Raw genomic sequence first — 21,885 nt, forward strand, 5'->3', positions numbered from 1 at the left:
TTCACCATTTATTTGTTTTTTGTTTTTCAATAAATCAATCAATAAATAACTACGTATAATCGGTTCCATTTAGGACACAATAAATATTTAGTTATTTCCCGTATTTATGTTAGTGCGTTTTAACTAATTTAGTTATGAGATTAATCCACATCTACCCATACGTATTACCCGGTCCTACACCATCTCTTTGTTTTGGTGAGGTGCGTTCGGGTCTGCTTGGCAATGTACTGTATACGTACATTATGTTCGAGACGGCGTGTGATTGCCGTTCTCTATTAATAAGTTACAGTTTAAAGACGGAAATGCCTCAAGTCTGATTATTAGATTAGATTAAAATTTTATTGGGTTTATCAGTATCGATTTTTTTTAGCTTCAATAATGTTAAGGAGTTTGTGAACATCTCCATGGTGTCATATGCTCATCGACCTCGTGGTAACGTGATTCCTGGCGCGATCATGACCAGATCAGGTCGGGTGCGGTGTCCATCCGGAGTGCGAGACTTCGAGAAAACGTAAGCCTGTACCGGATGTCTGAGAATGTCACTCTGGATCCTGTACTTCTGTAACGCTTAGTTCATACAGTGAGGGTAAATCTACGCTGTAATTATGAGTCAGCGTAGCAAATGAATATCCAAATTCTTGATTATTTTGTAACAATTATAAGTTATTTAATTAAGGTTTAGTTACTGTTACCCGAAGATTAACTCCCATAGCTTGTGCCACCTTAATATCAATTACCCAAATGCTAATCTAACTTAACCTGAACTAACCCAGCTCCTCAGGCAGCGTTTGTGTGTTCAGTCATCCTTACGTTAATCTAATCCCCTTCCCTGATAGCGTTGAAGTGACGATTACTTATGGGGGGAGATAGAAATTGTCCCAAGTTTATGTCACATAAGCGGTGGTGTTATATCGGCCTTGACAACACAGGGAGAATTACAAGATGGTGTGATGTGTGACATTTACTCTGACCTTCCTCTGAACATTAAACACACCAGTATCTGTTCTCTTCCTTCGTCCAGACAGACAGACAGACCACAAAATATATCATCCTGCCAACTTTAAGCCACATGACCCCTCTTAACGCGACGTAACATCGACTTGGACCTGATTTGACCTGACTTATAGTGAACATTCCTAGTAGGTTCCCATCAAGTAAGACCCAGCAAGAATGGTCTTTGCCTTATACTCGTCAACAAGACCCAATGACTCTGGTCTTTGTCATACACGATACATTAGCATATATTGTATTCTACATGTATTCCAATTTACTGTGCAACTTGTTTCTCTCGTGAATAAATGAAGTAATTGTATCACAGCCTCTCCTCACGCTGCTCTTTTATCCAGTTTATTCAATACGTTTATCACAATCACCATACGCTACACAGTCACTATACGCTCTCTACACGGTAAACTCTATCACAATGTAAGCGTCAGGGTTCACAGGATGGATCGAATAAATATTAAGAGAGTTTCATCCAGACATAATAGGTATATCACAGCGGGTCACTAGAAGCCCCCTCTAACTTATTGCACCTGATGGTTAAAGACCGTAACACTTATCGAACCTTTTTGGGGAGATCGAAATTGCTCTTAAATATGTCCTATGGCCTAATGTGTCATCCAGACATCAGGGTGTGGCAGGGGTCAACCTAGGTCAAATCCTGACCCTCACACTCAGGTAAAAGGTTAACACTATCTCGCTAATTGCAACACTTTGCTGGGGTCATTTTCTTCAAAGCTGGGGATGTGTTGGGTTGGCTGTACACAAACTGAATAAATCTTGTCTTACTTTTAAAATATTAATTAGATCTCCCGAAGATTAACCACCAGCAGGGGGTTAGGTTGAGCTGGGGTGTCTAATGTTCACGTGATCCCATTGCGTATACTGTACTTTGTGTTGGAGATAATTATTAAACTAGTGTCTGGCTGAATATCTATAGGTTAAGGTAACGCCACAACCACTACAGGAGTACTACTCTACTCTTGTACTTTATACCTAAATTTGCGGTTAAAAATAATTTAAATAAATATTCTGATTCAGGTCCCCAAAAGAAATTGTCTTAGAATACGTTTTATTCAGTCCTCTCAATGGTAAGTTACACATTGTTGATTAACGTCGTATAGACCTCTTTGAGTTTGTTTGACAAGTAACGTTAATAGACTATCTGCCCTAATGACCCCTCAGGAACAGTTTATAATCTAGACGTTGTGCTGTTTACAGTTCTGTCGAGTGATGGGAGGTGGACACGATCGTCTTTGGTGAGTCTGTACCAGTAATGTGAGACGTTCTCTCCCTCCCAGGGTGTTGGCTGGGTCTCACCCTCACCAAGCGTGTCCTGCTCTGCCTGGGGTCACACGAGTTGCTGGGTCAGCTACCCCAGTCTTAGTCATGCTGAGCTTATAAAGTCAACTGCCCGACAGTAGGCTGGCAAGATGATTCTCTTACAGGTATGGGGTGGTGAGAGGGATACCAGGGCGGAAAAAACACCAGTTATAAAGACCGTCTGAGGAACTAATGATGTTAACAGTATACCGCAATATGCCTGCGATGGAGACCCTCAAAATAATACAAGAGATGTATCCTAAAGAGGCAGCCCACCACCGAGACAACAGGACAGCAGTGCCAGTGTTAAGATGAGACAAAACAACTATCACTGCGCACTGTAGATGTGTCGAACAGGTGGAGACATCTTAAAAATATGATGGCCTTCGAGGAAAGACTGGTCAAGCACTGAGAAGATCAAGATGCTCAAGTTCAGAGCCTTGAAACTACTGTGTGGTCACCAGCCCGCCCGTGATGGCATCTAGTAACACCAGAGAAACAGATGAGCAGGTGCACCTAAAGAGTAGATCTTTCGTGCTGGATAATATTAAGTAAACCAAGAAAAATATCAGTGGGTAGTGGCAACAACCCATAGAAAAGTACTTCAGCTTTTTGCCAGCGTGTGAACACAGTCCTCTATCTCTCTGGGGACCCAGTCTTTAATTTCATTCATCCTTCCCAATCTCTGCCTTCCCCTGGCCCCTCTACCCTTAACTTTGCCCATTAATATTTATGTTATTATCCATAAGAACATAAGAATGGAGGAAACTGCAGCGGGCCTATTGGCCCATACTGGGCAGTACCATTTACACCCAACCCCTATCGCTCATATACTCATCCAAACTACTGTATGTTTGAAGCTATCCAGCGTATTCGAGTTAATGATGATGTTTGGTAACTTGTTCCATTCATTCACTATTCTCTTTCTAAACCAATGTTACCTATTTCACGCCTAAATCCATTCTGTAATACGGTGACCAGAGCTGAACTGCGTGGTGGACGAGTGGAACAAGCTTAGCAACTTTGTAGTAAGTGCGGGAACTCTGGAAAGTTTCAAAAGGAGGCTAGATAGATTCATGGATGATAGAGTGTGGTAGTAACTCTCGACAGGAGCTGCCTTGCACAGGCCAACCGGCCTATTGCAGACTCCTTATATTCTTATGTAATCCAAGTGAGGTCTCACAAGCGCAAGATATAGTTTTAGAATAACTTCGCTAGTCTTGTAACTAACACTCCTGTGTATGAACCCCCATCCTTAATTAAATGAACAAAGTATCTCAAGATGAGAGAGAGAAATTAGGATTTGGATTTCATAAACTTTCATGTTAAAAGGGAGGATTGACCTTCCCAATGGCTTCAAAGTCAATGGTGATTTAACCTATCCAGTGGCTTCGATCTATTCAGGAGCGAACTCGCAACAATGGTTTTAAATTTGACAAATTTAGATTTAGGCGCGAAATAGGTAAACATTGGTTTGGTAATAATAGAGTAGTGGACGAGTGGAACAAGTTACCAGATATCATCATTAACTCGAATACGCTGGATAGCTTCAAACATAGGTTGGATGGATATATGAGCAATAGGGGTTGGGTGTAAATGGGACTGCCCAGTATGGGCCAATAGGTCCGCTGCAGTTTCCTCCATTCTTATTTTTCAATTTCTTTACATTTCAAATATTTTATTATCTCTTGAAGTTTTTGCTACAGCCTACTGCAATTTCCTCCATTCTTGTATTCTAATGAACAGTTGTGTACTGAAACTCACAATTGTATAAATTGTCATCACGAGTGTCAACAAAGCTCTATGCGGGTCAAGTGTCTGTTAGGACGATGTGTCAATAAGGTGGCCACACTATACCGAGCGTCCGTATGACCCTGTGATAGTGAGGATGTGACCCCATCATCCGCCCGCACTTGTTCCACACCTCCCCTGGGGTACACCGCCACCACCTTGTTCCTGCACGTGTGTCAGGAACAGATGTGTGTACTGTAGGTGTGTGTACTGTAGGTGTGTGTACTGAAGGTGTGTGTACAGCAGGTGTGTGTACTGAAGGTGTGTGTACAGCAGGTGTGTATACTGGACCTCCACACAATAAGTCAGGGTCTCAGAAGGAGTGGTTGTTGCCTCATCAAAATCAGTGTCACCCCCCCCCCTCCCTCCCTCCGGGGATTTGTGTGAGGTCAGATGATGATGTCAGGTCATAGTTGGGGTTGGAACGATTAACCTGACCTCTCCCTTTGGTGGGATCAGCAGCTGAAATTCCAGTCCTCTGACCGTTTCGAAAATTCCATCCCAAAGTTTATTGAGGAAAGTAATACAAAAAAAATACATAAAGCGCCTACAGTCACTCCTATGAGGTGGCAGTATCATTCAGACGGTGGCTTAACCTAATGCTGATTTAGTTATGAAATCGGATCACCTGAAGATTTAACACCCCAGCTAATTCGAGGATTAAGCACCCAATGTTACCTGGAGGGGGGGGGGGGTTATGGTTAGATTAGGTATGATAGGATAAGTTAGGTTAGTAGGTTGAGATGATGTAAGCGGGGTTGCCTAATCTCCATGTGGTTCACCTAATCAAAATACATTAATTTCCATGTGGTGTTAATATCAGACAGTTGATGCCTTAACCTAAATCCACGAGATGGGTGAAGGCGATAAGTCGTGACTATGTTTTTAAATGAAGAATTAGAGCGAGCTTAGAGAGAGAGAGGCTGGAGATGATGTCGGTAGTGTGTGTGTGTGTGTGTGTGTCTGTGATCCCTCTAGTACATAAGAACATAAGAATGGAGGAAACTGCAGCGGGCCTATTGGCATCCAACCTATGTTTGAAGCAATTCAGCGTATTCGAGTTAATGTACACAGAACATGTTTCGCTAAGTGACTATATATTAAGAAAAATATTTAGGAAGTACACACACACACACACTGCTGACATGGCTGGGTAATGACAGACAAACACAGATATCTTGGACAAGTTTATATCAAACGCAAATATTGAGAAACACACAACATGAGACTAACTGAAGCCCCCTGGTTACAAATGGCTTCACTGACACTCTTGAAGCCAGCTGTAGGGTGAGGTTATGTAGGGTGAGGTGTAGGGTGGGTTTGGGTAGAATAGGTTTGAACATAATGGGGTTAATTCCCATGTACAGCGTGGGTGTCCGTATTGTGGGCTGGGATAATGCATGGGAAGGTTCTCTGTACTCGTATATTTAGTGAATATTCTAGTTTCAACGAATATATTGTGTGGCATTAATCACCAGTGAACACGCCGTCTACATATATCCTCTGAGTGAGTTGTGTGTCAACTTTAAACGTACAGGTATATACCATTTAAGAATGAGTTTGACCCATGGCGGTTCTCTAGGCTACGATTTCACTATTTGCATTTCCTTATCTTAATCGAACAGAGGTAAGGAGGGTGTGTGCTGAGCAAATACTTTGGAAGAGTAAATTGATTAGTTATCACAACCCATATCTAGTGTGTTGACGGCTGGTTAATACTAGCGTTGAGACGACTGGCAAGAATTGAAGTATTGCCATTCTTGATTATTACAGTATATACATATATGTTTTTATATATAACACATAGCTTGGAGAAACGTGTTACACAATCTTATAGTTTGTTAGTGATAACAGGTTCACAAATGTTTCGTTTACTTTCTCAATAGTGAAACTATTAGCAGTGCAGAAAAATAAATAAACAAGCAATTTATATTACATTATGAACCCGTAGGTTCTTTAACATATAAGTCTATTCCTATCTATATACTTCCTCTGTTCTTATACAATTAAAATGTTTATTATTGGATAAGTCCTTGGAGCAGTAAAATAAACATTATTTGATTTAAAGCAATCAAAGTTGCCAACTACTGACGAGTCGAGCACCATCTGATCGTGGGATGGGCTGACTATTGCCGTGGCTTTAAAAATGGCGGGGAACTCTAAAGTCAAATAAAATATTTCTTGTTCGTGCGAATAATAAATGTATTATTCTTATCATCATATATATATTTAAGAATGAAAAATATTGCGCTTTGAGATTTGTAAGACTTTTTAATAATACAAAAATAATTCAACAATCTGGAGAAACCTTAGTCTTTCATGTGCCTAGAGCGGGCCAATCAGCGCTCGAGTAGTGGTGACGTCACTGGCTTCGCTTTGACGCGGGAGAAGCCGGGCGTGGTTCAGTCGGTCAGTTGTGTGCGCGGACGAGACGTGTGACCGTCGCATTGGTTTTATCCATACTCTTGTTCTTTGCGTTTTTAACTTTGTTTTAACACTTTCATTCATCATGACGACTGAAACCGAAACCAAGCACGTGGAGCAGACTGAGGAGAAGAAAGAGGAAGTGAAGGAAGAAGTAAAGAAGGAAGAGGCCGAGGCGAATAACGCAGAGGAGAAGGCTGACGACAAGGCCGAGAAGGAAGACAAAGAGAAGAAGGAGGAGGAGAAGAAGGATGTGAAACCTAAGAAGGAGCCGGCGCCTCCTAAACCTGCCGTGCACAAGCTGGACTTTGAGAAAGACGTAGTGTATCTTTACCAGTTCACTCGCACCCCAGTCCTTCCCTCCCTTAGCCCTTACTGCCTCAAGGTAGAGACTTGGTTGAGGCTCGCCGGACTCAGATACGAGGTAAGTTGATTAAATTCCTTTTCTGTTTACTCTTTTATGTCTATTGTGTGGTTAAATTGATATATATAAAGCTAGTTGTAGCGGCGTTTTATAGTTGTAAAGTTTTAACGCGCGTATGGTTAAAAAAACACTACTGAGCGACACGTTTTCTGGTGTTTTAGTTAAGGTGTAGACTGATAGCTAGTTAATGAACTCGCAGGGATGTTATATTTGACGGCGTTCTTGTTGGTGGAGGTGCGGTGAGGTGGGGGTGCGGTGTCGGCGTTGTAGTCTCGATGATGGCTGGTGCTGGCTTCACAACTTGCCGTCGCTGGGCAGTTATCGTCTCCCTCGCGCGATTTACACAAAACGAGATTTCTCTCCCGTGTTAAGAGTAAGTGTTGGGTAGGAGTTTGCTGTTGGTATCTTGTCAAATATTGGTGGTATTGTCCGGTTAGAAAATGGAATGCACTAAACATGAGCACGTGAAGCATTGGTGGTCAGCCAGTGCTTGGGCAGGTGAGGTTTCCGGTATATTGTTCAGTAGGACAAAGAACCAGACTTCAGCAGGGAACTTTATTTACGTGTTCGTAGTTAGAATTTAGTAAAAATTATCGTTGTAGGTGAAATTGTTTTAAGACTGTCTAGGCTGCCCCGTGTGTTGGGGCATTGAACAACAGGTTAAGAACATTTGAACTTTTTAAAACTACATTATAAACTTTACGCTCAGGGTTGCTTAACAATCGCACTTTCTGTAGACTTCGTTAGACGTATGGAGGGAGGGGCACGCCAGACTAGGGAGGACCGCAGCTGGGCGAAGGAAGGGTTAGGGTATATCTGGGCGGGGCATGATTGACCAGAGGGAACCCACAGTCGGGCGGGTCAGGGCAAGAGGGGTGGGGTTTAACTGGGCGGGGCACGGTACACTAGTAATCAACCCACAGCAGGGCTGGGGGTGGGGTTTAACTAGGCGGGGCACGATGGACAGAACCAACAACCGGCTAGGCAGAACTAAAAGCTGGGGTTCAACACGGTAGACGGGATCCCTCAGCTGGGTGGGACAGGGTAAGAGGATGGGGGCTTTGACAAAAAGGGATTACAGGTGTTAATGGTACTATACAAATTAGTGTATCCGGCTACTGTTGGTACTATACAAGTTAGTGTATCAGGCTACTGTTGGTACTATGCAAATTAGTGTATCGGGCTACTATTGGTACTATACAAGTTAGTGTATCGGGCTACTGTTGGTACGATGCAATTTAGTGTATCGGGCTACTGTTGGTACTATGCAAATTAGTGTATCGGGCTACTGTTGGTACTATGCAAGTTAGTGTATCAGGCTACTGTTGGTACTATACAAGTTAGTGTATCAGGCTACTGTTGGTACTATACAAGTTAGTGTATCGGGCTACTGTTGGTACAAATTAGTGTATCGGGCTACTGTTGGTACTATACAAGCTAGTGAATCAGGCTACTGTTGGTACTATACAAGTTAGTGTATCGGGCTACTATTGGTACTATACAAGTTAGTGTATCAGGCTAGTGTATCAGGCTACTGTTGGTACGATACAAGTTAGTGTATCAGGCTACTGTTGGTACTTCACAAGTTAGTGTATCAGGCTACTGTTGGTACTATACAAGTTAGTGTATCGGGCTACTGTTGGTACTATACAAGTTAGTGTATCGGGCTACTGTTGGTACTATGCAAATTAGTGTATCGGGCTACTGTTGGTACTATACAAGCTAGTGTATCAGGCTACTGTTGGTACTATGCAAGTTAGTGTATCAGGCTACTGTTGGTACTTCACAAGTTAGTGTAGCTTTGGGCTTACTTTAAGATAGGGTTCTTTGTCCATGCTGGTTGGCCATTATTAGTGTGGTAAAAGCGCTCTTCGCCACGTTGCCAGTGGAGATGACCACACTTGTTTTATACAGTTCCCTCAAATGATTTCTTATTGTAAGGCCAAGGTTAATCGTTTGTACAAATATTGTCACGTTCTCTTTTGTGGTGGCAGAGAATTGAAATTCTCACCGAACCTAACCTCCAACGCAATTTTGAGTAGGACAAACCAGGAGAAAACCCCCATCAAGTACAGTGCAAAGTAGGAAAACGACTTAAATTTAAAAAAATGGGACAAAAGCCCCATTTTTTCTAGTTTAAGGCCTTTTTAATGACTTTAAACAGGTGAAGAACGCCTCAAGGCAGCTGCTTTGACCAACAGAGGCAGACCTGCACACATCGTTACACGCAACCTCCCCTAGGACAAATAATGACATTTTTAAATAGTTTTTATTATTTATAGTTTATGAACACTTCTGACGTGTAAAATATTATTACATCATAAGACTAACCTAGCCCCCCTCTAAATAATTTTTGTGTCCTACTTTGTACTTTACACGAGGGGGATTTGTCTGGACCCCGCAATTTCTGTCATCGAGAGAAAGAACTTGGTGAGATTCGTCCTTGTTTAGCCAATGTATTATGGATGTTTTAAGATCTGCACCGAGTCAAAATTTCATAACTGGCTCTTTAGTTTATGCATTTATTGTACCTTTAGTGTCCATTGTGTATAAAAAAAAGATCTTATGTCCTGGGGTAATCTGTGAGTACGAGTTTCGGGAGTCGACACGGCAATCACGTATCGAAACAGTGCATGCTACTTTGTATATAAAACGATACACTATCTTTAAGTCTTTCACACCCAAACATATTTTTAGTCAATACACCTTCACTCTGAGCTTGATGGTTTTATTGGTCTTTATATATCTTGGACGATCCATTTTCAGTTTATGGAATTGAAGTTTGGATAGTATACAGTACAAGTAGGACTTAATCCTCCTACAAATTCTGTTATCAGTGGGACTTGGTGTGGGGTTATAACCATCGAAAGTTTTTTATAATGTAAATTAAATTAGTTTGATTATGGAAGTTACCTTACAAGTATTGGGGTTAATTTATATTTTTGAACACATGAACAGTAGCTTGGGAATCTCATCTTTGCTGTCACTAGTTTAGACCAATGATTCTCAAACTGGGGTCCGCGAAATTTTTTTTGAGAAATAGTGCGTTTAATGTTTGGCGATTCCTATTCGCAGGACATTTTGGATTTGGGTTGAAATGAACAAATGCTTTGGACTATGATTTATTCTTTGAGTATTGACAATATTTGTATGCGTCATGGTATATAAGGGGTCCTTGGTTGAAAAAAAAGTTTGAGAACCCTTGGTTTAGACGATTCTATGACCTCTTCTATGACGTTTTTGTCGGAAATGGCCTAACCTAACCCCCTAAGGAGGGTTCTGAACCCCCTGGCATATACAGGTAAACACTTATGGTTGTGGTAGCCATTTTGTGTAGTCCTATAGTCCTGTTTATATTGTTGTCACGCCCTGGGTAGACTATTCACCACTTTAAATTGTATTCAATTCTTTACTGAGGTGGATCCGCACGGTAACCATGCCTCCAGTTTTATGATGGCTGGCTGACGAGTTACTCTCCCAGAACTAGCACTTGATATTTTAAAAAAGCCACCTAGCAGCCATTTCAGTATTGGGTCGAATTTTTTAAATGACACCACACAGTCCCAACCAGACGATAACCCTAGATAATTTTTTACGTGTTACCAGGTTTAGTAAATGTTAACCTTGAATATCTTAAAGCCTCGTCACATTTTCAGGCGGGCATCATGGAGTATAGGCTGTCACGTTAGTTAAGTTCATGCATTAGATTATAATTTATAGCTTACTCGTGCATGGAACAGCTTCACAAAATGTACCACAGTGATGTTAGATCTGAAGGTTGGAGACCCAAGATTATTTCGCCTGATTAACCACCCAAATGCAAACTCAAGCCTTCAGGTGGAGGTGGGGGTAGTTAATATTCAGATCAAATAAGATGGAGTATCTAGTTTTCTGGTGATCCTTGGTGTGAGGGACTTGTTTGACAATACTGTACTTCATCTGGTTAATAAACATAAGTAGAAAGTTTTTAATGTACCCCCCCCACTCTTTGGTCTCTTGCCCCTCCCTTCTGTTATTTATTGGCAAATAATCGCCCACCGGAAGCCATAACCTTATAAATGTCAACCCCAGTAGACAATGTCATGCTTGTTCTTGATCATCACTGAGAACATTAATTTTGTATGGTGGGGATGTAATTTATAATCATATAAATATACACAGAAAACAAGTGTTAATCGTTATAGCCTTGAGCCCTGGCAGCGAGGGGCCAGGTGGGATGAGTAACGGTGGTGTAGCAATTATGTGGAGTGGTTACCGAAGGCGAGTGGGCCGGCTTGGAGGGTCAGCTGTGAGCGTCCCAGCCAACCAGCGTTGGTGTAGGGCTGCTGGCGGCTGGAACTCGGGACGCACCTGCACATATGCTGGTTATTGCTGCAGTTTTAGTGGGTTGCCTGCTGCAACTCTCAGATGTCCCAATGTTAATTGATACAGCTACTTCTACGGTGACGTTGTACTTTACCTGATAATTTTAAATATCTTGGGATCGCCCCCACCCCAGCGGGTTTAACCTCGCCTCATCCCCCAAATAGTGTTAGGTGAAATAATCTGGGGTGGTGATTCTTCAGGTGGCCTGTATCTTGGTCACATCCCGGACTCTATTCCCTGGAAGCGGATGTCGTTTCATTTAAAAGTATCTTAGAAGTGTGAGAAAGCTAGTGAGCAAACTAGTGGTGGTTTCTGTATTTTTTAAAAGGAAGGAGTGCTATAATCCTTACGGTAGCTAGTCTCCTCTTGACAACTGTCGTAGTGGTCGTGGCTAAGCTAATACAGTACACCAAATATAATGAACCGTGTAAAGCTGTTGTTCCTGGGTGGTGATGAAGTTCGCAATGGTTACAGGAAAATGACACCAGGCTTAATTTCTCAATTCTAGTGAACCTCGATTTTTATAAATTTATTTTAGCTAGAATTTCTTAATTGTAGTGGTTTCAGTCCTTTGATGTTCAACAGGCCCGCTGCTTGCATACTGTCACATCCATTTTGTGAATAGAAACTTATTTATTTTCTACATTACCCAAATCATAGATGACCATGCCCTGTAGCTCTCCCCTGATGTTACTCCCCCATTAGTGCCATAAATACTGGTAGGTCCGCGTGTAGCTGGTGCCCCCTCCACAGAAGACGGCTTGGCAAAGCAGAGGCGATCACCTTGTAAATTCCTTGGCCAGCTTAAGGGGGGCAGACTTAACAGGAGGTAAGTTAAAGTGCTTAGTCTTTTGAGCCCCCTTGAAAGGCGATGGATAAACATCTGAAAAAGTTGTGTTATGTTGATCGATGCAGTGATCTACGGTTTAGCTCAGCGATGGTAGTGTATACCCCATGCTCGACATTCCCTCGGTGACCTTTTACATAATCCCTGCCCTCCACTTCCCTTCATCTACCCATTAGTTTTCCATCATAACACCCCCCCCAACCCAACGCGGTTTCGTTTGCTGGGCCATATTACCCCCCCCACAGCAGCCTTGCATAACTGGCCTATTTCTGGCCAGTTTACCACGTAGCTCAGCCTGAGATGGTTCATTGTATCGCTACTGCATGCGGGGTCTAGCTTGACTGAAAAATTATATGTACAGTAATTGGTTTTACTGTACAATTAGTAAGATATATTTTCTTCCGTGACGTTTCCCTCGCAATCGACTTGTACAGCATATGGCGGGGTCCGTTTAGGAGGTTCGGTTGGGTCATCTGCAAAGTTTACTTCGAAAATTGCCTTAGTATTGTCTAAACTATTGATTGTAAAGATAAGATTCCTGTGTTCGAAAGTAGAAGAATTTAACTTTTTATTAAGTTTATATATTGGGGAATGGCTTATTGACCCCTGTGGGATTTTTTATACCGTTAAATGCCAGATCACTTTGTGAGGTTTGCATTTTAGTTCTACACGTACGTCTTAATTCTTACACTATTCTCACAGCCATGCAATATAATATAACCCGTAGCAGTATGTCTCATTACAAAGCGTTGTAACTGGGTGGCCAAGGTCCTGATCGCATCAAGCCATTCTAAACGGGTGTCATGTGTGCTCGTGTACTGCACCTCTGCTGCAGCTCTTGGGTCGACATTTTTTCTCCCACACCACCCATCCTTTTCCTGTCAACAGTTGTCAAGTCATAAGTATTCCTATCCACTATTATCATAACTCCTTTACTATCCACTATTGTCAAAACTCTCCTTTACTATCCACTATTATCATAACTCCTTTACTATCCAGGATTGTTATAACCTGTCCTTTTACTATACCACCCTGGTTTATAGTCAGCCTTTGCTCCATAATTTAAAACCTCTGGCTCTGGATGAACCCCTCCCTATTCTTGTGTGAACATTGTTGTAACGTTACCAGAGTATGCCTCCACTAGGAGTACTGCAGGTATCTAATGCATTTTGTGGGATTGTACCTTGCTCGAAATTTACTGCCGTTTTTTCATTTTATTTTTACCATCTGATGATTATTAAACTAAGCGTTTCAGTGAGTTTATAAATACTACTTCGTGCAGTATGTCTATTATACTTATTGATTGGAGATATGCTACTATTGTCTGTTGGCCTAACAATACGTGTAGTTGATGGGTTGGCAGCAGTTGAGGATTTCCGCTTAACAGATAAAAGGGGAGGACGAGACCGATTCCAGCTGGAGTTAGGAATAAAGGGTAAAACGTTGGGCATTACTGGGAGTTGTGCTCTAGTAGTCACTTTGTGTGCAACAGAAGTTTGGACAATTGAGTTTGGGAGTTGGGGGAAGGTGGCAAGCGTTCCCACGCTCGCTTCCGGACACGGTCTCCTTCACCTTCGCCGCGTACCTCCTTCCACACGTTTACAGGTATTAACATTTCCTCGTAGTCCATACCTAAGGTGTGTACTCTGTTCACCAGCCGTGTTCCATGACCTTAGTCAGTGCCAAGACAAACATTAGGAATGTCCGATGATTGCTCTTAGGTTTTGGAAACTTGCCTGTCCTGGTTTAATGAATGCGTCTTGGACTCTTCCTCTCTACGTTCCTCCCTCGGTCTACCCTTCACCAATTCCTCAGTTACATTTTACCTTTTCCGAATGTTCGTGTTTTCACATTCTTGGCTTGCGTACGTTCCTTTCCATCTTCCAGCGATCGTTATCTCGGCCCCCTTTCCTCCCCCGAAAGCCAATCCACCATTGCCTCCTTCCCCCTTCTCAGCCTGCCCAGACCGGAACTTCCGGCGTCCCGCCCATCTGAACCTGTCATTATGTGCGGCTGCTCGCCTGGGGCCGCCCCCACTACCCTAGGCCATCACTGTCGCCTCCCTTGCTTTGCTTTCCATTGACGCATGTTCGCACTTGTGGAAAAGCTCATACTTTTTGTAAAGTCTCTTGTAGTTGAGGACGACCAGGGTTGCTCGCCTTCCTAGGTACTAGAATACAGTTGTTGAATCCATGTGTATATCATGCTTATGTCTGTGAAAGGCAAAACTACTCCCTCGTCATGACCAGGTACAGTATGTCTTATGTTGTAGGGCAGTGTTAAATATTTATGGCGATTACAGTATTGGTGCTTGGAGTGGGGGGGGGGTGGGGGGGCTCTTGGCGTGGAACAAGACGTTGATAGTAGCAAGATTCAGTAGTTTTCACATCCTGGTTATTCTCCCTACGTATGTTCGGTTTCCTCTGTCTCGCCAATTTCGTGCGTCACATTTTAATGACTGGTAATGTCGCGTATACAAGTTTTCAAGGAGTTGATTAAGTAACAGATTGAGTTTGCCGGTTTCATTAACTTCCGTCAGTTGCGGTTGGAACCTCGATGGTAAATCAATGCCACGTTACTCTTGACAGTACTGTGGCGTCCCTCCTACACCAAACCTCTCCCTCCCTCGCGCCGCATCTAGTGATTATAACGATTTCACTCGCCGAGTTCCACCTATTGTGACGACCATCTCCTGCACCAACAGTATAGTATTACTAACTTATTGCAATCGGAGAATAACTGATAAATAACGGAGCCAAAAATGTACTGGCGTTGCAGTAGTTTGTTTTTCAGTTCTGTACTTTTGTTGTGGGATCGCGTGAGAGTTGTGCGTAAGGGGACACGCTACCAGTGTGGGCTGCTGCTACCACCATCTCCCTCCAGCTGAAGACGACGGCACCTCTGCACCAGAGTATTCGGGAGGAGATAGATTAGATTGCCCCCGCGGGGGCTAGTTTATTGGGCACCCCTTACATCTGTGCAAGGTGAAGCGCAGAAGCGTTTACAGCGCCCATCTGGGAAGCATGCGGAGTTTATACTTGCCTTTAACTCGTACATTAAGGGTGTAAAAGCCTGAAGGGTCATGTATTTTGTTAACACGTGCCTGGTGATGGGGACTGGGCAACACAAGGTCACATGTGTACAGTACTGGCTGGGTTAATGCAGTCTTGCGAGTTTTGTATATTGGAAGACACCTGGGAAGACGGCATATCTGGATTGAGTTAACATTTAAGGCGGTAAACGGGCTGCGTTAGTTAGTTGTCGGGAATGTTTTAAGGTTTGGTAGTGTAGAGCACAGCCGACTGGTGAACAAAACGGTCCAGATTCAAGGGTCCTCTGAATGGGACGCCCCCTGTCGACCCAGCTGCATAATAATTAACCTTGGTTGGGAAATGAAATGCGGTAGAGCAGTGCCGGCCACAGTGCCTCCTTGTGTATCGAATACTTCACTTTGTGTTGTATTCACACCGCCCCTAACAGGCTGTGGGACCTATAGAACTGTTGCAGGACTCAGCGACGCACATGCTGGCCAGGATGCGGTGAGGGAGTGCAGCTGTACCAAGAACTGCTCATTGTTTGTCTGTTGTCGATTGCTTTTTGAAAGATTACAGTAGAGCTATTGTATCTAAAGGAGTGAATCCACAAAGGAATTTATAGGGGCTTATGATATGAGGAATGATAGTACAGCATGATGTTGATAATTACTGTATGGTTTGGCGTCTGAACTATAGCTTATAGAGCCAGCTAGTCCGGATAGGACTCTAGAAAATAAGTGACGTCAAAGAAAATGAGTGATAAGAATTGTAGGAATCGATTCATGCTTGAGGCCTCGAATTTTTTCCTTGCGTTGTCATAATTATTGGCTTTACCAAAAAGTGTAACATCCTCATCTGCAACAGTTTATCAGTAGCGATGGTTGACAGTACTGATGTATTGCACTTCTAGACTGGCTGAAATGTCGCCAGTTTGTGTTCTTATAAAATACTTAAAGTATGGAATCGGGTTCACGAGTCTCCACGTAAGAATTATGGACTTGTTGGGCGAGGAAGGTTTAGCCCCCGGGCTTCACCTGATTAAACCGTCAAGGTGTTTAATCAGGTAAAGGAGTCATCTTGTTATACGATTTCTTCCTTCAATATTTCTTGATTTTTAAGCAGGATAAAATTTAGAGGTTCACTGCATGACCTTCATCACAACTATCCGCGTTAGCATTACTAGACCTTCGCACGTCATGAATGTCATGGCGGGACGTGAATACTTGGTAGCGAGGCGTAACCACTGCTGGGGTGTGAGATTGGCAGTAGAGCGGGTGAGTGCGTTACGTCGCTGGGTCTCATACACGCAGCTTGCATGACACCGCCGCCGGGGTGGAACGCGTCTTCTTTTATCACTACATCTTAGTCACTTCGGTGACCGAATCGAAGACGTATTGAAACTAAAGCTAGAAGAAACTTTGGAGGACGTGGCCTGCGGTGCCTGGTGTGTGGGGGAAAGGTGTAATTCCATACGCGTGAAGGCAGGCAAGCTGGGTGGCCGGGTGAGGTGTACCTACCTAGTCACACACTGCAGCTCTTGACAAGGACATGTAGCGAGGTCTGGGTTGATGATATCCTTTTAATAATCCTTCCTCATCCTTTAAACAGATTTTCATTAACCTACTTGTGATGTGTAACTTGTGTAAACCCAGGATGCAATTGTAATGCTGCATTTCAGTGAGTTAACGCTTGTTAGGGGGAGAAAGAACCAGTTTCTCTAGCAGTCACCAGAAGAACTAAGTAGAACGTCCCCATTCATATTTTGACTGGGATGAGCTCAGTCGCTTGTACGGATAAAATATTACTACGGTGATGAATTTTTTGGCAGGGGTGTGGGGAGGATAGGCAAGGGGTTACTCCATTGTTGCTAGGTGAACCTGTGGGTCTGGAGTTTGGCCCCGCACACTACTACACGCTATCCTGTCAGCCAGTTTGGACGCCATTTAAGATTGTCAAGTGCTGTCGAATAGGATGCTTTTTGGTGGGTGAATTGTGGAAGTTAACTGCTGATATCCACCCCCACCCCCCCACCCGTGTGAGAATGAGTAATTTAGTGAAGTGTTTATGGCGAGATGTGGTGGTGCATAGGTCACAACGTGGTGTAAAGCCCTCTTGTGTTCTTCCCTTCCAGTCTGCGTGTGGGTTGGCGTCAGCAGCATCGATTTTTGTGTCGGAGAACTTTACTGGTAAATAAATAACGAGCTTGGTGCGTTAGCGAGTTGATCTGTGGCCGGAGTGATCAACCTCGAGATAGGGTGCATCTAATATGGCTGTTGTGCATTGTATGCCAGGCTGTTTGACTTTGTTCATTGATGGAAAATGACCACAGATCTGTCAAATAGTTGAACAGTGCTGTCAGTCATTAACGTGCGTAAAGTGACAGTTGTTGTGGCAATATAAGCAGTCTGGAACTGGACCTGTTGTGGTCGTTTTGATATACGGTAATTTAGAACTACTTAAACTACTGATGCTACTAGTTATGTGGGGGTAACAAGGCTATCACGGAGTTAAAACACCTTTGAAAGATTGCGTTAGAATTGTGTAAATATTGTTAGTGGTTATGAATGCCCCCGTAAAATTTTAGAAATGTTTGACACAGAAGCTTGATACTGGGGTAATGGGCGAGGATGTGCATGTACGGTTAACCCCCCCCCCCAAAAATATCTGCCCCTTTATGGTGTTTTACAATGACACACCGGACCAAGGATTCTGAACACTCATTTCCGCGGGTGATTCCTGTTAATATCTATATTAACTGATATAAAAATACTGTTTATACAATGCATCAGACAACCAGAAATACCATCCTTACCAAATTAGCCCCAGTCAGTGATCGTTGCAAAGACCATCAGACCAAGGTGTGCAGAAATTTTTTTGCAGACTGTATACAATGGGATTTTCACGTAAACATTCACGTCCAGGTCTTTAAACGTTTATAACTGCCATTCTTTGAACTACAGTATATCGTGTTCAGTTAAACATACAACGGGAATTGTATCGCCTGGTGTATGGTCTGCTGAGTTGTGTACTAACCTAACCAGCGCTGGTGTGACGAGTTTGGACTGTGCAAGAAGTTAGCACGTTAAAAATTGACTCTTCAAGATGTTAACTACTCCACTGCACGATGTACTGTATGTATGTATGTGATTGGTGACTTTGTGAGAGATGGCCGGAATCTCGCGCCTTGCTGAATTTGCGAGGTGGCTCACCAGAATTTCTCGGTTATTAATCTGGTGTAGGAGTGGAATTCAGTTTGGAATGTTGCCTCGGCCTGAAAATTTCCTGGTCACCATAACAAGAGGCTGGGAATGTAGTCGGTCATAAACCACTAGGACACCCAACATAGCAATGAGAAGCGCCACTAGGACACCCAACAAAGCAATGAGAAGCGCCACTAGGACACCCAACACGGCAATGAGGCGCCACTAGGACACCCAACACGGCAATGAGAAGCGCCACTAGGACACCCAACACGGCAATGAGAAGCGCCACTAGGACACCCAACACGGCAATAACAAGTGCCACTAGGACACCCAACACAGCAATGAGAAACGCCACCAGGACACCCAACACGGCAATGAGAAACGCCACTAGGACGCCCCACATGATCAGGAACGAGGAGCATCTGCCATAGTGCTTCAGGCTGGTGATGCAGCCAGTAATGTGCCCCCAGTGTTTTTGTATTACACCTTATTTGGTACCAATGTCAGGGTGCGAGTCAGGGCCAGTGTATGTAAAGGGGATTTAAGGGGGGGGGGGGATTTCACCAGGTGGTAGGCACCCTCCGCCCAGCACGCTGGTGGGGATTCCTGCCTCGGGAGGCTAGTGAAGCTGCGCTGGTTGTATCAGAAAGGCAGACAGGATTACCAGAGTTTTCGGTATTTTGTTTATCGGGATTGGTTATACATTGGTCAAGTTTTTTTAATATTAGTCTTGGTCTAAAAGGCTTGCGATCAAGAGGGCAGACTCAAATGTGGTGGTCGTCCCGAGGCTGTATTAAGCGCGGGTGCATCTGCGTTACCTGGGGTCATGTAGCATTTGTTGCAGAAATGAAAATGAAGGTAGACTGCATTTGTGGGGGTGTGATTCCCCCTAGTGTGGGTCACGCGGCTCCGTGCACGTGCGTATATTGATCCCAGTGCGTTCCTCCCACTCGCCGCCCCTCCCACCCTCACTCTCTCTCTCTCTCTCCCCTGCCCTGGCCGTCTCTCCTGGTTCCCGCCTGCCTGCCAGCGCCAGACTACTGCACACAAAGACCTCTCGTCCACGTCTGCGCCAGGATGCTCCCAGCCCCCCCACGTCCTCCCCAAGCACACGCATTTCCACACCCATCCGACTCTTCCCACTTTCTGCCTTTATAGCTGTTCCGTATGTTAGAGTAACCTAACTTGTAGAAATGTTTTTTTATGAAAATTACGTCTCATATTTCTTCATCAGCCAGGCATTCCTTTCCTCCTTCGTACTTCCATCATCTTGTTAGGTCAATAAATGCTCTTTTGTATCTCGGTAAACAACTGCAGTGATTATTTAGGGTTTGATGGTTGGATGAATGTGGTAGTTCCGTAAGCGAGACACCTTAACCTAGACCGGGGTAGCCCTGCCCATGACCTGCTCTAGACAGCCACCACCACCTCTTGTGCTCTTTGACCCCCACTCCTTCCCAGTTCAGTTTCCTCTCCACCTCTTATGCTCTTTGACTCTCCCTCCTTCCCTCTTTTTACCCTTGTCATAAATTGCATGACGGAAGACCCAACTTGTCATTGCACAACGAAATACTGCTGATCGTGTGCATCTGTTAGGGTACGCGGCTGGTGAAGAACTGTGATGGCGGGGGACGGTTTGTGTGGCGGGCGTGAGCAGTGTTGGTGGCAAAGAACAATGGGTGACAGGCGGCCCAGATACCATTGGTGGTGACAGCCTGTGGGGAAAGGGGAACGCTTGAATAGCTGTCGTGATTGGACGATGCGATAGGCTGGGTGGTGGTTGTTGCTGGGTGGTCACATGTTCTAATATCGACCTGATTTAGTTGACATTTGGTATCTGGAGCTCTATTCCTAGGCGTTGACATTGGTATGGGTTGATTAGGCCTTCTGAGTACTTGTACGGGTACTGTGTTGTAGACCCATCTTCCGCACCCTTGGAAATGGACTCGAACTGGCAGGAGGCACATTGAACGTCCCCTCCTCCTTTATCGGAAACTGCACTGTCAAATACATGTCATTTATCTGGCTGCTGCTTCACTAGTAGTGTGTATAAACTTTGGTTGACCAATTAGTAGATAACTGGATTATTATTTTCAGTTTGAAATAACCCCCGTCATCTTGAACGTAATATTTTGTTCCTGATATTTTACTCCCGTAAGGTTGCTGAAATGATTTTCTTTCTTCAGAATGTGGACCACAAGATGAAATACAAAAGCAAGAAGGGGCAGCTACCGTTCGTCGAGGTGAACGGCGAGGAGGTGGCCGACTCTGCCATCATCATCAAGGAGCTGGGTCACCGCTACAACACAGACCTTGACTCTGGACTCACACCTGAGCAACGCAACGTTGCTCACGCTACAGTCTCTGGATTGAGAACCACTTCGCATGGTAGGCTCGCTAATTATCCTGTTTTATTTTACACCTTAGAATCTGCTGCAATAGGGGAATAGCTGTTGGGTGTAGGGAGGAAAGAATAGGTGTGTGTAGCAAGAAGGGTAGGAAGAATTGGCAGGTGTCAAAGTGATGATGTACTAATGTTTAAATGGTACTCTAGGTTTGTAGTGTGTACGCATGGTACCTGTAGGATTGGAGGGAATGTTTGGTGCCTGTAGAATGGGGGGAGGGGGTGTTTGGTGACATTCAGTTTGGAGGGAGATAGGTTTGGCGCCTGTAAAATTGAGGGTGTTAGGTATCTTCGATAGGAAGGATCTTTGGTGCCAGGAGGATGTGACTTATCCCTGCCATAATCGTCGTCAAACGGTACAGTATATCTTTCAAGTTTCATATATCGCTTTTTTTTTCTTAAGTGTTCTACAGATTTCTTCCACATTGACACATGTAAAGTTTTAAGTGTTTGGGTCTTGTTTCACATCACGTAATTGGAAGAAGTTGGTTATGAGAAGAGAGCATTAGATATTGAGGAAGGGGGGGGGGTGGAGAGGCGTGAAGGTGGCTGGGTTACCTCTTGAATATAGTGGTAGGAGGAAGTTGGCTCGTCATTTTTGACATGTGAAACAATTTTTACTTTTGAGGTCTTGATATATATATATTGCGCGTGTTCGGGGTTTGAGCATGTTTTAAAGTTGTCCTCGGGTTGATATTGGTGTAAATAATGCTACCTACCCTCTTAAGTAATGGATTTACGACGGGTAGAGATGTTTAGCAAAGGAATGGGTGCCAGAGGCGGATATGTCATTAAGCGCGAGATGCGTTAGCCGTGTGCATATCACTGGATGGTGTGATTTATGGACGCAGTCTCTTAGGCACTGGTTGACATTTTTTATTCAGTTTGTAACTTGACTGATATTGGCTGCAAGTGAATGTTAGTGTGCTAATGTGATATTTCTAGGAGTGGGGCTGTGTTGGAAAGTTCAGTGCGGTGTGCAACTTAATGCTTGGCAGGGTAACCTCATCAGCTGTGGCTGGCGGTCGGTGGTTGCCATGGAAACGTGAGGAGCACCACTGTGGTGA

General features: G+C 43.9%; 1 protein-coding gene across 1 annotated transcript in view; it reads left to right on the plus strand.

The window, feature by feature from the left end:
- The first annotated feature begins 6,503 nt into the window (after positions 1-6,503).
- Positions 6,504-21,885, plus strand: part of LOC121869190 (failed axon connections-like) — a 34,443-nt gene continuing 19,061 nt past the window's right edge. The window contains 3 exon segments of the mRNA XM_042370421.1: positions 6,504-6,964; positions 20,601-20,778; positions 20,781-20,802. Of these exon segments, the coding sequence (XP_042226355.1) occupies positions 6,626-6,964; positions 20,601-20,778; positions 20,781-20,802 (539 nt within the window). The 5' untranslated portion in view covers positions 6,504-6,625.

The sequence above is a fragment of the Homarus americanus genome, unplaced genomic scaffold, assembly GCF_018991925.1.
Source record: "Homarus americanus isolate GMGI-L3 unplaced genomic scaffold, GMGI_Hamer_2.0 scaffold25467, whole genome shotgun sequence".
Taxonomy (NCBI): domain Eukaryota; kingdom Metazoa; phylum Arthropoda; class Malacostraca; order Decapoda; family Nephropidae; genus Homarus; species Homarus americanus.